Source organism: Scomber scombrus, chromosome 11 (assembly GCF_963691925.1).
Source record: "Scomber scombrus chromosome 11, fScoSco1.1, whole genome shotgun sequence".
Lineage (NCBI taxonomy): Eukaryota > Metazoa > Chordata > Actinopteri > Scombriformes > Scombridae > Scomber > Scomber scombrus.
Genome location: NC_084980.1, coordinates 22,435,782 through 22,450,108, shown reverse-complemented (window position 1 = coordinate 22,450,108; position 14,327 = coordinate 22,435,782). Strand labels below are relative to the sequence as shown.

Sequence of the window (14,327 nt, the reverse complement as noted above, 5' to 3'; positions counted from 1 at the left end):
CTGACCGCTATATTTAATTGGCTCATTCCTGGGGGCTTGGTGCAAACCTGCTCATCAGGGAGAGATAATCATTCACACATTCTTGGCGCAGCCGCTGGCAGCAATTTGGGGTTCAGTATCTTGCCCCAGGGCTGGAATCAAACCGCTGTATAGCTGTACCTGGTTTCCTTCGGTTGCTACCCTCTCGTTGTGTGAAAAACAGTTCTTAATAGATGAAAACAGTGAGCTATTTTTGTCACAATTCTACCAATCTCACACAAAAAAACTGACAGTTATGGGCACCTGCCATTTAAAATGAATTGTTTTCTCATTGTTGAGATAATGAGTCGCCTGTTTTCACCTTCTGAGACTCATTGTAGATCTTGTGTGCATTTGTGAATAATTTTAATCAATAAAGAGGAGCAAACAGAGTCCTGCCTCGACAGGACTGTGTTGTTTCTCTCAACAATAATAAAACCCCAGTAATTAAAGAAGAGCTACGGCAGGGCAGTGGGGACAAACTACACATTAGAAGAGGGCTTTAGATGAAATATGAAGCATCTTAATCCTATCTGGATCTACTGAATCTCTTATCTTGTTAACAACAACAACAACCTCAGATAATATATGAGGTGAAATTCATCTAACCAGGACCCAGCAGCCTGAATGTCTGTATAATTATCAACACCTTGAGATGAAATACAAGGTGACCTCGTCTTGCATGGGTGCACCCTACTGATTCACTGTGTTGTGAGGCTTCAGTGAAATATGAGGTGAATCTCCTCTTGTCCGTTTCCATCATCTTGAATCATTATATTGTTAGCAACATGCTCCGAGGACATCAGGTGAACCTCAACAAAAGTTTCACTGTGCCGTTTCCTGATGGCCAGCAGCCTCACTGTCTCAAAGCCACATATTATAGTCCACAAACTAGCCACAGAAGTGGACAGTATCATGTCATCTCCCCTGAGCAGATGTCCCATTGAAAAATGACTCACTGAGGCCAAAATCACTCCAGGCTACCAATACACTGTGTCCTCTGTACTGTTATCAGAGAGGCCAGAGTCCACTGTTTTCCTCTGAGGGTTTCTTGTTTATCTCACAGCATGCTCCAGTTAGTCCACTCTGTTCAGACTCTGGAGGAGCAACACTCCTGATATAAAATGAATCATATCAATTTGAGGCAAATAAATCTTCAGACCTGGAGCTTATCCTTCAATATCAGCAGAATACGCCTGCAACCATTTATCATTCACTACTGTGCTCTATCTCATTTATTTATCAACGCAGTTTACTATCAGCAGCATCTACAGTTTCTCATTATTTTAGCTTTCAACCATTTATTTTGATTTTGGGAATGTGGTTAATTGCTGATTGCTATCAAATTTGCATCAATAAAGAGCAGTGGCATCTAATGTTACATTGATCCCAGATGATGTGGCCCCGTTTTAAAATCCAGTCAGTTTTAAAACCATTATTTTTTCAGATTTATTCATTTGTGGTACATGTGAATAAGATAAAGTTGGGTTTTATCAAGTTGCTACAACTTAACTAACACAGAGAAATCTTGGCGCTATGCCAGTATCAAGTGCTAGGTGGGCCGGAGTTTGCCATGTTGCACCTATAACCAGCTGCAACAGATTTTCAGATGGTTTTAAATTGCTCTTCAAAGAATTTAAATCACCTCACTTCAGTCACATAGATTTCATTTATTTCAATATGTTAGTTACCAACATGCAACAGCTGTACTTTGTTTTAATGTTTGTATCTCAGACTAATTTCCAACTCAAGTTCTACTACTGTATACTCCAGACCTTCTTGTTTCCCCTCTTGTCTTTGCTCTTGAAGTGGAGTCATATACCTTCAGGTTAAGTGCAATATTTTCAACTTGAACGAAGAGGGATCTGATAATGATTGTGCAGACGTGTATTTGCCTCAGTTTGGACCACCTTGACAGTAACCCACATTTATTCAAGTCCACTGGTTCCACTTTAAGTTCACTCTTGACACATCTGGTGTTGTATGAGATGATTGCGGCTCAGGAGGAGAAGCGGATCACCTATTAATCCCAGCTTTCCCTGTCTACATGTTGAAGCCCCTTTAAGTGAGATGATGAACTTGATAACCAGGTCAGCACTTTTTATAGAAGATGAGAGACTACAAAATCAGGATCTATTGTTTAATACTCATCACTCCAAAGCCACATAATTGCATGACATAAAATGTAACTTTGACATAATCAAAACAGGAAACAATCTCAAAATCATATTTGCAATTTGTCAATTTTAAGAGTTGGGTCCCCTGAGTGTTATTTTAAAAGGTTTTCAAGTCAAATGGGACTAAAACTTATGGCTGTTATCCCAACATAAAGTATCTCCTCAAGCATTATTGTTAGATAGCCTTTAAATGCTGAATTTTAGTTGAAAACTTCACTTTTGGGCCTTTGACTAGTTTTCCTCTCCACAGCCACATGGTAAAGCACTCTCTATAGAGCAGGCTTCATTAAAATAATCTCCAGTGGAGAATTTCACCCCAGATGACTGAATGCTTTTCACTGAAAGTATGGACCCTGTCGCTCATTTCTCCCTCTGAGCTGGTGAGATGAAACATAAAGGGAAAAGTTGAAAAGTGTGGCAGAAATTCAATTATAGACGGATACTGTACTAAATTCAGATATCCACAGTTTTTAACTTCTGCCCTGATAAAACAGTGACTGCCACACAAGTAAAACTGAGTCATTTTAAAGTTAAAAACTGTTTTTAGTTCATTATTCTAGTGAGGCAACAAGAATACTTTTCCCACAATTATTAAGAGAAATTTACTGGTTCTTTCAGATCGACCAAAATGCCAGAGAAGACTTCAACCTGACATCTGATGGAGAATTCAACGCCATCAAGTCTCTGGTGTTGGGCAAAGTGCACGGTAAGTGAGGAGGCATTAAAAGCAGAGACGAAGCCTCTTGAGTTAAAGAGCACTCAGACACACACTCATTTGAATAACAGCTTTGAAATGTTTGGCCTCATCTGACACTCAAACTGCACTTTCCTCTGGAAAAAAATCTGAAGAAATAAATGTAGCCAAAGCTGTTAGTCTTGAAATGAAAACATTGTCTCATTTTAACATACAGAGTGCTTAGTTGCTGTAAGCTGAGGTGAAAACAGTAAAGTACTTAGCCCAAAGTGAAGTTGGATCCACACAGTTCATACTTGTGTCATGTTTCATGAGTCAGGCTCGCATGTACATGTTCATCAAAATTGGATATGTCAAGGTTTTCTTTAACCACCGAAATCATGCTGTCAGTTATTACAGATGGGTGATTAAAGACAATAAATACAGGAAGTGGCTTATTAAGACACTGATCCACCAGCTGCCAGAAACACTTTAACAAGTAAGGCATAGGCAGTCCAAAAAAATGTGTAGTCATAATCATTCTCTCTGCTCACCTTAAATCTGAAAGTACCTACGATCTTGAATTGGAAGTCAACTAAGGTCAATGTAATATGCAATCTGGAAACTTGAAGCCTCCACTACACTTACACTGAGAGTGAACTTCACAGTGAAGATATTATTTGCCCAGAAATTAAAGCTTTTTTTTTTTTGCATTTAAATTTTTTTCCCAGAATCTATACATATGTGCAATTTGAGGGTGATAAATAGATGCAATTAAATATTTTTTAATAAGGTAATTAAACTTCTTGTTAAAAAAAGACACATTATTATTCATTGCTTATTATTTTTTATATGTCTCAAAATATGTCTGGAGGGGATCTTTAAACTAAAACTTTGCATAATCTAATGAGAGATGACTACAAAGAGGAGTAAACATACAAAGTTTAAAATATAGTAATTCTACAACAGACGTATTTAAAATCCAGGACAGGATTGCAATATACGACCCAATATCTGCATCACAATAAATTGTTGATAATTTCCCTTTATAATATGCATGTATTCACAACCTTTCTCAACACGTAAATTTAGTGCACTCTCACTTGTATTATCTCGATCCTTATTAATTACAATATGACCAATTAAAGTTTCTGGACTAAATTGCAAGCATAACATCTGTCTAGTCTAGATTCAGGAAATCAGACTGATGATTTAATGGATGTTTTATTGCGAATTGTCACCAATTCTGAGTGTTGTGTTGCCATGCTTTATTCAGTTAGCTGTGCAGTCTTGCACAGGGACCTGTAACAAAGTTGGGGTGACACAGTAATTGGCTCAGTCATGACTTATTCAGAAACAGACTGAAATATAAGCTGTTAATAACATGAGGGGCTGCAGGCCGCAGGTGTCACTGCAACAGCAAGGTCTAGTTTAAATGAAAACACCTTATTAGTGGCATACACTTGAATCAGCTTTTTTAAATAGCTTTCATCAGTAGCATCCATCACAATTTCATGTAATACCATGTAATTTAATATACCCAGGCAAAGTGTTCCTGTCACTCTGGAGTGTTTTTAATCAGGTGGCATTTTAAGACAACAAGCAGAAGTGTTGTTGTCATGTGCTTCTGAAAATTCTGTATATTCAGATAGAAACATTACAATAGTCAATGCAATAGTCAGTATGTTGTGTTGAGTTTGAACTTAAGATAAACTGATTATTCTATTTTCATGGATATGATGCAGTTTGTTTATGTCTGTGGAAAGTAACCAACCTTACAGAATTTTAATTGGACTCCACACAAGCAACCATGAATGTGTGTCATGATTGTTTTTTTATATTAGTTTTTCTTTTGATTAAATTGAAAAGAGATAATGATGTTGTAATTGAAGCTTTGGATGCCTTCCTGCTCTATCAGTACTTGAAAACTATAATTACTTGGCATGTTCAGGCATGAAAATGGTCAAAATTGTCGTCAGTTGCTCCATTACTTTTTGGTTTTGGCCTTAAAACATTTATATCTGTCAAAAAAAACAAATTTGGCATACTCCTTAAAGGAATAAATATTCATAATGAAAGTAAATCTAAATTATAAGTCACATGAACATTATATATCTTATAGTGTAAATAATAGAATTTCTCCAAGATCCTTTGTTTTTTAGGAAGTAAAGCTCCAGCATGTTGTAACTGAGCTTAGTGTAGCGAAGTGTGTTTTAACCCCATCATTTCAGCATGTGACCAGTCCTCACCTCTGTCAAACTAAAAGAGGCAGAGAGTCAGATCAGGATCAGAAAAACAGCAGGAAAGTGAATTTCCTGTCATTCCCTGCCGCCCCTGTCATTCATCAGCCTAACTAATGGACCCGGAAGGAATACAGAGAGACAGAGAGGAGGGGAGCAAGGTGATGGAGTGACGTGTTTTTAGCTGAGCAGAGCTATCAGGCTGCTGTGGTGTTTCCTGATACCTGTGCGCTGTTTCGACTGCTCTCATCAACTTGCGGATGCATCCTGGTTAAAACCACACTCACCTCTCAGTCATCTGAGCAGACACTGATGTAGCTGGTTACAGCGGTAATGTCGGCTTTCACAGCTGCTGTTTACACCGCTGTGAAGGAGTGGAGGTGAATGATGAAGGGATTTAAGTCATTAAAATGAGCAGATAAGGGATGAGGGTGCACATCTGTCTTGTGGAGTGATGGATGCAGACTGGGAGCTGAATCACTGACAGTCTGCCTGCTGTAATGAGGGTGTGCGCATCTGTATGTTTGGCATTCTTTCAAATTCGAAAATAAATGAGCATCAAGGATACCAGAGGTGTGGACTCAGGTCAGACTCAAGTCACAAATTTGATGATTTTAGACTCAAAAAAATCAAAAGACTTGCAAGTTGACTTGGACTTTAACACCAAGGACTTCACTTGAACTTGAACCTTTTGACTTGAAAATACCTGATACCTTCCTGTAAGCCCAAAGATTTTAAAGTATTTAAAAAGTGACTCAATTAAATTCCCTTCATTTCCTGAGTCAGTTGACTTTCATTAATTAATTAATTCCCAGCAAGTGAACGCTTAATTTCTCAGATCTACTTTGTTTCATCCAATCTGACAAATCCAATCAAGTTGAAGTTACTCAGCGGCAGTTGGTAAAAAATTAATGAAATGACCAAAGATAATTTAATTAGCATACAAAAAGTATGCAGTGGTCAGAAAAAAAACTAATTTAATAATGCAAGACATGCAGTTTGACAATTAGAGACAGAGGCGCAACAACTTCCAATTTCATTCAGCATTTAAAGTTGCACAAAGAACGGTAAGTCGAGGCTAATATTAACATAGCAAGCTCATGCTTAGCTAATGCTTAGCTAACGTAACTTTTCTAATTAGCTAGTTAAATCAGTTAGTCTGAAAACTCACTGTTACATTGCATACACCACAGAGCAACCTCCCCCAACTTGTTTTTCTATACCAGAGCCTCAGGTTAGGCCATATTACATCAATGGTGTGTTTTGAGCCTGAGCCCTAGACACATTCAGTGCAATTAAGATTGATACATGGCTGGCTAAGCAGTTGGTAGTCATAATCCTGTCTTAGATAATAAATATCAAAATCACAACCACAAATGTCTAATTTTAGCTCACTGTCATTGATGAATGGCCAGCAGTAGCCTAACATTACTGCTGCTCCTGTTAAAGAAAATATATATGTTAATGTTACTGTAACCAGAGAGAGAGAGTTGATAATTAAAAGTTGGAAATTAAATCAATAATATAAGCACTGAAGAGTAGCCTCGTCTTAAAGTAGGGCTATAAGACGTTTTCCGACATCCAGTCAATATCCTTACATCTTACAGATTTGAAGAAAACCAGATCGACAAAAGCATCACAAATGAACCATAACAGCCTTCAATCTCACAGTTCATGGACACCTGTGTAGGGCAGTACAGCACGAGTCATCCACAGTAGAAAACTATCAACAATGAAATACTGTCCGACTCGGTTATTGATTGCAACTTGCCCCCCGTCTATTGTGGAAAACAAGAATTTTTGGCACTTTCTGACAGTAGTTGACAGTAAGTACAAGCCCAGTGTGTGACATCAAAAGCAGAGCAACTTGCTGCAGAGAAACGTTCAAAATTGAAAACTCAGTTGAGCAACACAGACCATGTTTCAGTCACTACTGACATTTGATCTAATTGAGAGATGCCCCTCATCTCTCAATTAGATCAAATCTTCCTTGGTGTCACGGTGCACTTTACAGAGTAAGACACGGATAGGATATCTGCTTCAAAAGGCTCACACACAGCCAAAAGGAATCTGTGAGCAGTTTGAGGTCATGTGTGATGAGTACAACATTAAAGATAAATTGGATTATATTATTAGTGACAATGCCACCAACATGCAGAAAGCATTCATGGTGTGCAAGAAGATGAAGCACATGACAAGGATAATCTTGATTGAGCTGTGGTATGACCCAAGAGTAGATCTTCAAAGTATGCAATAATTTAATAAAAACAACAACTTGTGTTTGTGTGTTTTCCAGTCTCAAATATTATTGCAGGGAAAGTGATAATTAGAACCAGATGCTATCGATCATGAGGACATCGTGAGGGTTCACTGTATGAATGTGTATGACTGGCTAGTTTCCCTCTGATGAGCAGGTTGGCACTCCGCGTGGTAGCTCCTGCCATCAGTGTATGAATGTGTGTGAATGGGTGAATGACATGTAGTGTAAAAGCGCTTTGAGTGGTTATAATGACTAGAAAACTGTTTATAAGTACAGTCCATTTACCATTTATAAAGCATACTGAGGTCATTTTAATCACCAAATACTAATAAAATCACATCTTCGCAGAAGGTGACAACATATATATTGAGACATAAACATCTTATTTTAAGGTCCCAAAAGGTTCATTTTTGAACTTTCATTGTCCAAGAATGTGCTCTGACTTCTAAACCACAGCACCTGAAGTGAGAAAAGCAGGCTGGGTGTCTGGTACTCTACCCAATATTTCCCCTCATCTTAAAGATCTAGAGATCCAGTACCACATCTGACTTACAGTGCCTTCCAAAATGAGGGGAACTGGTGAATCCCGAATGTGGTACTCCTTTATCCGCCTAATTGCTTGTTCAACAAGAACACTGAGTCTGGATACGACCTGGGTCCTCTCCGTTTCCCCTCTGCTGAACTGGCTTTGGTGCTTGAAAGGTGGAATGATCAATTTGGCCCCAACATGCTCCAATAGGTTTGCAATGAGGAAGCCCTTGTCTGCCATGATCTTATTCCCTGGGTCTGGTAACTCCAAGATTCCTGTCTGCCTTATCAACTCCTTGTCAGAGCCAGTGAATAATGTGGAAGCAAAAGTGATTGCACCACAGCGTGTGGCTCCAATTAAAGCCTTTAAGGTGTTGTAGCTCTATAGGAGGAGAACATTACAGAGTGGAGGGTAATTGCCTCTGGGTTCTCACATCTGTAGTGCTAGAATTTCACAGATGTTTGTTTCACCTGCTCCCACGTCATTCAGATTTGAACGGATCCCAATACAAGGCACACACAATTTGAGCATGTGATTAAAACCTGACCCATTGTGGGGCGGACACTTATCGGAAGATTGGCTTTGATTCCAGGCTCCTCCGGTCCAAATATTGAAGAGTCCTTGGGCAAGATACTGAATCCCAAATTGCTCCCAAAGGCTGTCCTATCAGCATATGCATGTGTGAATGTGGCTTGTGGTGTAACAGCGCTTTGAGTGGTCAGAAGACTAAAAACTTCTCTACTGTGGCAATTCTAATCCTCTTTGCTTTGGACCAGTTCACAATCCTGGATGCAGAGAGCTCAACCTGATCTCCAGAAAACCAAAAAAGACATATTTGGATGAGAACCATGTGAAATACTTCAAGACTTTATCAAAAACACACCATCTATCCAGTAGGGGTCCAGAGAGAGAGTAAGGCACGATACCAGTTCCTCCAACTCTTGTATTCTTGCCAGTGCTCATCAAGTGCATCTAATTAAATAAAAGCAAAGAGGGAAAAAAACTATATTTTGTGTTAATAAATTACACTTAAAAAGTAAAATACATATTTAGAAATTGAAATTTATAAATCTTACATAGTTATTTGGTAAATGATATGCATGATTAAAACCAGTAAGAACGTCAATGTGAATATGTCCTTTATTCTAAACTATTCACACTGGCAGTGATTCGAATTTGCAACAGAAACAAGACTTTGCCCAAAGCTCCTTCTGCTGTCAGTCAGCCTGGTGAAGGCAGTTTGTCTGGCAGCTCTCCTCTCCGCTCCCCAGGAGGTGCTGCTGATAGACGCATCATCAGAGTTGCTGTGGATTGAATGGATATAACTCTGTATCCTCTTCTTTTCTTGAGTGAGAAGTAGGAGGACAAGATCATTATCAGCTCACTATTTGTTTTAATAAACTTGTTTTATCAAAAAAAGCATTCATAATGTGTGTAAATTCAATATATTATGGCTCTGTAGTTAAAATAGCATTACATTTGGTGAAGAGTGCATTATGACTTAAATAGGACTTGAAACTCAAAGTTTAGGACATAGGACTTACTTGTGACTTGCAAAACAATGACTTAATGTTATATCTTTCACTGTTTCATGTTACTTAATATAACAAGGATAACCCGGACTACGACGTAATGTTAACTGTTAATTAGCGCAGCAACACTACTTCATAGCTTATAGCAACACCCTGAGGTTAAAGGATCTCATATTAACCAAAAATACACAACACTTAGTTCCACCTCTGATGGATGCTGAATTGATGCCAATTTGTGTCCTTACTCAATATAATCAACACACATGTGAGAGTCTTACAAATGGCCAACAATGAATGAAAACAGGGGAATCTGCAACCGTATCAGTGGACCTGGTTGTGTATGTCATGAATATGTTTTGAGTTAAGCTAAGGTGGCAGGTGGATGTTTCGGTTACAGTAGAAAGATCACACATATCACAAAGATTTACAGTTTGCTGCCAGTTTCCGTGAGCAAGAGGCAGAAAGTGAGCGTACTTCCTTCTAGATAACTGTAAGTCTTGCCAGTACATGAATAATTGGATGATTTTGTCAGTTCTCGTCAATCCTCGTGTGTAGATGATAATCAGATAGCGCTGCATCTGCAAGCGTATGCTTCCATCCAGTGTGTGACAGTTGCCGTAGAAACAGTTACAACTGCCTAAACACTGTCACGGCAAGCCTGCAAACATCTGTAATGGATTTATTTTTTGTATACTTTATTGTATTTATCTATTTATTAAGTCTGACAAATTAAATGGCAGTAATATTTAAATATAATGTATTATTAAATGCATTCAGTTTCTCTGTGCTGTTGTGATGCTATTTCGCATCATAATAATCTCTACTAGGAAGGTAGCAAGGCTCTATTCAGGAACAAATACACTGTAATAAAACCATTTACCCTAATAAATGTACCATGAGGATTAAACCTATAATTAAAACAATGTTCCAATGTCTTTTTAATTTCAGTGTTTCTCAGTATAGTTCAGTTTCATTTAATCTTTATTGGTTTGCATTGGTGGACAGCAACTAGGTATATTTGTAGTATAATTTAAAGGTCATTGAACTTTGAGAAAAGGGAAATATTGCACTTTTACTCCATTACATTTATTTAAAAGCTTTAGTTACTAGTTACTTTGCAGATTAAAATTAACAATACATAATCAGAACATAAATTCCGAATTATTAAAAGTTATAAATATTAAGAGGTTAAAATAAAGTTATCACCAACAAGCTACAAGTTTGTATCATGCTGAGAAGAATGTGATGAAATAATGAAATTAGAGAGCAGGAAAAAATGCATGGTAGTATTTGAATATACTATACTATTGTATCTCTGTCTGTGGTGTAAAATGTTGTTATAAAGTCTCTCTCTCTTTCTCTCCAGATTCTGATGAGTTGGATCCAGACCTGGCCAGGTTGGCATCTCTGGGTTTTATCGGCTGTCTGTCGGTGGTCCACTTTAACTCCATCAGCCCTTTGAAAGCTGCTCTGCTCCACCCAGACACCAGCCCTGTCGTCATCACCGGACCACTGGTCCAATCCAACTGTGGCTCCTCAGCCTCAGCCAATCCCTACGCAGCTGAGAACACACACCACCTGTCAGGTAAGAAGGGAGAAGTCCATTTTGTCAAAGAAATTCTATAAACTTGTAATGTTATGCTACAAGTTTTAAACAGCGTTAGGGGTTTTATCCTTAGCTCTTTATGCCCACAAGTGTACTTGAGTAAGACACCAAACCCCAAGTTCAGTTGTGTGAGTGTACACTAACCAGAGTTAAGTGTGCAGTTTAGCCAGACACGAACAAGGAGTAAATGTCATATGATATTTTAAAAGTGAGGCCCAGTTTATTTGTAGCATAGAGACTCTTCTGAATAGCTGTACATGCATAGAAACATATAAATCACCAAGCAAACCAAATACACACTCTAACACACATCACATAATCACACATTAAATTTTAAAAAGCACCTTAAAAAATCAGAGGTACAACACTATATGCAGACACTTCTGGACATCAAGCAAAACACAGTTCAAGGATGAGGTTGCCGATTTTCAAAGTCTTGTGTATTTAACGTCACAGCCTCTTCAGTTTGTACTGAAGTTATTTGCAATGTATACTGTAATACAACAAGCAAGCAAAGCTCTTTAAATGGAAGCTCAGTGGTGTCTGCCTGATGCTGCTTTCCACTGAAAACGCTGGTATTAGTTTTTGAAGCCATTCCTAAACAAACTACTGCACCCAAACTCTGTATGTTGAAGAAACATGTCACCCAGTGCAATAGTGTGGTTCACTGACATGTTTTTTATAGTTTTTGAACAACAACAGAGATCGACAGCACAGAAGAATAATACATATCAGGCTTTGGATACACACACACAAGCACACACACACACCACACACACACACACACACACACACACACACACACACACACACACACACACACACACACACACACAATACTTGTTAGCAGATCAATTCATTGTTGGCCTGGCTCTGTTCATGAAATTTGTTGACAATAAGAAAAAAATATAGAATATGTTCTTGCCATATCCTTTTAAGAAGCATCTTTAAAGAATTAATGAATGCTCAGAACTGAAAAAACTCGAGACAAACAGAGATGACAACCGAGCAGTGCTTTTTTTTTCCACCTGCCAATACTTTACTAACTAAACAAAGTGAGCAATGACAAAAACATTTTGCAATATAATAGGCTGATATTGTTGCCTCCACCAGCACCTAATAATGATAGAAGAAGAATGTTTGTTTCTTAGGACAGATGTTAAAACTCGCTGTGGTTAATGAAACATACAGTCACACATTGAAGCCCACGCAGCAAGAGCGTTTTTGATTACACTGCCTAATTATCAGTGAGAAAACTATATATTTTAAGTTGGTTAACATCCACACAAAGCCACACAAAGCTACCACAAGATATTCCAAATGTTATCTGCTCCTATCAGTACTATATGTGTAGGGTTGCATGCATCTCTTGTTGTTTCTCCATTTCTGTGTGGATGAAGCTCTGTTCTTGCTGCTCTTAAGAGGCTCATTATTCACATACATGATGCTCCTTGTTTTTAGACTAATGACAGTGTGATCAGTGCTTTAATTAATTTGGAACACAAAAGGGAGTTTCCTCTGGGATTTCTTCCTCTGGGCTCGTTCTTATCCAGTAACTGCTGCTTTATTAGAGTCTTTAAGAGAGCTGCTGCTGTATTTCCTTGTGCTGTTGTATATCCTGCCTGCTCTGAATGCTATTTTGATCTTGTCTCTGGATTTCTCTCCTGTCTGATTTGTTTTTTTATATAATTTCTCCTCTTTTCTCATTTTCCTCCCAATCACCCTCTACTACTGTACTCCCCACATTTCCTGTACATGATCTCCGCTTTTTTTTTAACTTGTCGTCAACATGTCTTTACTTTTTGGTGCCTTTTGGGGTTTTTCATTTGGGCTTTTTATTGCATCATCCCCCCCTTCTACCTTCCACATTACCTCCATCACCCTTCTTTCTCTGCTGTAGACCAGTCGGGTTCAGGTCAACCTTTAGTCAATGCCATCAGGACTGACTCTGCTCTGATTGGAGGTACTGAACTTCTTCAACTTATTTCACTTCACTGGAACATTTCACCTTGTTTCACCGACAGAAAAACATGATCTTTGGGTTTTTCAAGTCAATCATTTATAATCTTAATATAATTATTAATAATTACTGTAAGCTTTTTTAGAAAAACAATGTGCCAAAGACAAAGTTTAAAAGGTTACACAGCAACTGAGTTTAGGGGAACAAAGTTGTGGGCAGTTGAGTTTCAAGAGTAAAGTGATGTGCCAGTAAAGAGTCCATTTAAAACTCATTTAAAACTTTGTTGCGCCGCCAGCACAGATTGATTTAAAGTGAAGACTGAAAAGGTTCAATCTATAATCGTGTAGATCGAAAAAGGTGAGACTCGGATAAAAGTCATTTGAAACTGTCCATTAAACTGGCCTGACTCTGTTCAGTGCATGGAGGGCAGTTCACCCAATTAAACCTATGCAGAAATGGCTTTCTGATGGGAAAACTTTTTTCGCTGTTATCTTAAAATCCATGCTCACTTTATAATGTAGTGTTAAATAGATTTCAGCATTTTATTAGAGTCTAATTTCAATTCACCCTGCTCTCATATTCCCAAATGTGCTCAACAGAGCAGAGGAGCCCAATAGATTCAAAAGATTGTTGTTTAATGTACTTGAAAGTTACATTAGTCACATAACCAAAACATCATGAAATAAAATGGCACTATAATAGGAAAACAACTGATTTTGGAGCAGTTTTGTTAAGCCTTTAAAGCATTCATGGATATTGAAATTTGAACATTTGATTATTTGATCTTCGCCTTTTAAAATCTTGAAATTCGTCTCCCTTGCAGGTGTAATAGCGGTAGTTATCTTTGTGATTGTGACCAGCCTGGCAATAACCGCCAGATTCCTCTACCAGAGAAAAGAGACGTATCGAAACCAGGAAGTGAAGGAAGTCAAACAGGAGGACAGCCAAGATTTCCCTTTTAACAACCAAACTGACTCCCAGAATGCCTCCAGTGAAAATCCAAAGGAGTATTTCATTTAACTGGAGGCGTGACAATCTAATGAACTGATTGTTTTTGGATCTGAGGGGGCAAGAAGGAGCGTCCTGCTGTGCCTCAGGGCTTTACACTGCACTCTGAGCCACTGACTTTCCTGTCAGAAATGGCTCCGCAGCATGTGGAAGGCAAAAAAAAGAACAATTCACATAGTGTTGTCTTTCTGTTGCATTACTGTAAATTGTGAATATACTGATAAAAACACACAGGCAACAGTGTTGGACATGCAGTTTAAAAAAAAAGGTGTTGATATTCTTGTTTCAATTGTAAATATTCAAAAATGTACATGTTGAATTAAT

The 14,327-nt window shown here is 38.2% G+C and overlaps 1 protein-coding gene across 1 annotated transcript in view; it reads left to right on the top strand.

Moving 5' to 3' along the window:
- LOC133990188 (contactin-associated protein-like 4) overlaps positions 1-14,015 on the top strand; it is a 90,183-nt gene extending 76,168 nt beyond the window's left edge. The window contains exons 21-24 of the mRNA XM_062428396.1: positions 2,814-2,901; positions 10,796-11,028; positions 12,941-12,998; positions 13,819-14,015. Coding sequence (XP_062284380.1) covers positions 2,814-2,901; positions 10,796-11,028; positions 12,941-12,998; positions 13,819-14,015 — 576 coding nt within the window. The remainder of the gene's footprint in view (positions 1-2,813; positions 2,902-10,795; positions 11,029-12,940; positions 12,999-13,818) is intronic.
- The last annotated feature ends 312 nt before the right edge of the window (positions 14,016-14,327 follow it).